At 50.3% G+C, this 2,268-nt stretch overlaps 1 protein-coding gene across 1 annotated transcript; it reads right to left on the reverse strand.

The window, feature by feature from the left end:
* Positions 1-209: 209 nt before the first annotated feature.
* FIBIN (fin bud initiation factor homolog) lies at positions 210-1,869 on the reverse strand. Its single transcript, XM_022583583.3, has one exon. The coding sequence runs from the start codon at positions 1,353-1,355 to the stop codon at positions 720-722; it is 636 nt and encodes a 211-aa protein (XP_022439291.1). The 5' UTR covers positions 1,356-1,869; the 3' UTR covers positions 210-719.
* Positions 1,870-2,268: the final 399 nt, after the last annotated feature.

Below are 2,268 nucleotides of genomic sequence, written 5' to 3' on the forward strand. Positions count from 1 at the left end.
GAGTGCATAATCACCAAAACCTTAAGACTTCTTGAATGTGACCCCTTTAACTTACACACACCCACAGAGGCACAGCAGACATCTCCCTGCAAAAGGTGATTTGCATATAGTTTCTAGCCAATACTTAAGAAAAAAACAACCCAAAAAACCCAAATCCAAAACCAAAAAGAAAACAACTAAAGACCATGGTTAATAAATAAGAAGGAAAAGGAGAAGAAACCGGCAACTTCCATCCTCTGCCAGGCATGCTGAGCAGCACCTCTGACCTCATCTGAAAAACAGGCGACTTTGACAGCTTTCAGAGCCCAGGAGAGAAGGCTGAAGGCAGAAAGGAGCTGTGCACATGCTCCCTGGATATTTTCACATAATCTTCAGGATGAGGAAGATTAAACAGTCCCTACTGCATAAACTGTGTCCTTTCAGAGGTGGCTGAAACAGGTGTCTCTGCAGAGATATAAAGCCCTTCTAGGAAAGGCAGGAGACATGGTTTTAAATTCGTCTTTCCAGGTGACAAATCAATAGCAATCACATAAATAGTGTACAAAACTAAAACCACTCAATTCTCACTTCTTTCTTGTTAAGATCACATCAGATCACTCTCCAAGTGCAAATTTGGTTATAAAAAGTAATAAGTATATGGGAAAAAGCCCCGTCTCTGTCCCCCACCTTCCACCACGGGTCTGATGTGATTCCCTCTCCCTGGAAGTTTGCCCTTCCACCTACACTTTAAGATAATCGTTTTTCAGCCGGCCTAGCCGGGTCCCGTGGCTCCTGATGGTGAGGGCCAGCAGCTCGTATTTGTCCCTGAGCCCCACGGAGATGTCGAGCGTTTCCTTCAGCAGGGACCTGGTGTGGACCAGCATCCCCAAGAAGTCCTCGTTGAGCCTGCTCTCTTGCCGGCTGTCCTGTTCCTGGCCCTGCTTGAACTTGCTTTCCAGCTCAGTGAGAGACTTGTCCGAGTTGGAGTAGGCATCCCCGATCTGGTGGGACTCCCGCCGCAGATACTTGCCGTAGCTCTGCTCCCCGTCTAGGTCGTAGGAGATGCTCTTACTGATGCCCTCCAGCACGCGTCCCGCGTCCTCCACCTGGCGGCCCAGCACGGTGAATTCCTCCCGCAGGGTGAGGCTCAGCAGACTGCTGGCTGGGCTCCCCTCCCCTTGAGAGCAGCGCCGTTGGTCACTCACCCTGAAAAGCAGCTGACACTTCTCGGGGTCATCGTTCTCCTCGTAATCCCCGTCGGGCACAAAGTAGTGGTGCAGAGACCCATTGGACATCTCTGGATAGAGAGGGCCATCGAAATAGCCCTGACACAGGTGGCACAGAAAACCCATCCAGAGGAACTTCATGAACACCATCCTGGATATTCAGGATGACCGGGGACCCCTGGAGAAGACTTTTCGCCCAGGCGCGAGGAAGGGGGTCCCCTAGGGAGTCAGCGCCTCCCTGAGACGGCGTCAGCCTCAGTCCCAGTAGCCTCGCTGCACCCTGGCACCCCCTCCCCAACTGGCTTCATGTGGCTGCGGCACCAGAGCCTGGGTAGCAGCCGCCGCAGCCCGCAGCCAAGGATGCACCCTCGCTCTGAGCCCCTGAGCTCGCTCGGGTGGCTGGAACTCAGCCGGCTCCTTCCCGGCGGGATCCCGGCACGGGTGGGGAACCCCTGCTGCAGCTCTCTGGCTGGACGCTGGCTGGCTCCGTTGCCCTACTCTGGCTCTCTGAGTTACCCCTCGCTCCTTGGGAAATGGAGCCTGTAGCTGGAGAGAAAGGTTCTTGCCCTCTGATACTATTTCAACTCCTGGACTGGGTGGGAATGCGGAGCTTTTCCTTTGGCTAATGATATCCTGAGGATCTCTTTGCTCTCAAATTACAGCTGGTTTCGTCACTTGGAAGCCAGGGAACAAGTTTGGAAAGAAACCTCTCACCAGGTCTGTGCTATTAAAGGTACAGAGTCTCTTTTTGAGGATTGATAAGGAGACCCCGGAAAATAGAATTTAGCTTGAAGGAGAAAATGGGAAGAGGATAAATAGAATTCCCATAACAGACAGACTGTTTTGCTATTAACGAATCGGGAGGAAGGGTAATTACCCTGGAGAAATGCCATTTCACTATTTAAAATTGTTTCCAAAACAATAAAATAAATGTCAGTTAGATTGCATTCTGTGGGTGTGTCTATTTTTAGCATTAAAAAGTTTATGGCTTTAAAGGAAAATTTGAAGTGTATGAAATTGCAGTTTTGTTTGGAAATGGTTAATTGAAGTTACAATAACTTTA

Source organism: Delphinapterus leucas, chromosome 7 (genome assembly GCF_059928025.1).
Source record: "Delphinapterus leucas isolate spDelLeu-1000000601 "Yukka" chromosome 7, BTC_Dleu_Yukka2, whole genome shotgun sequence".
In the NCBI taxonomy this organism is placed as follows: domain Eukaryota; kingdom Metazoa; phylum Chordata; class Mammalia; order Artiodactyla; family Monodontidae; genus Delphinapterus; species Delphinapterus leucas.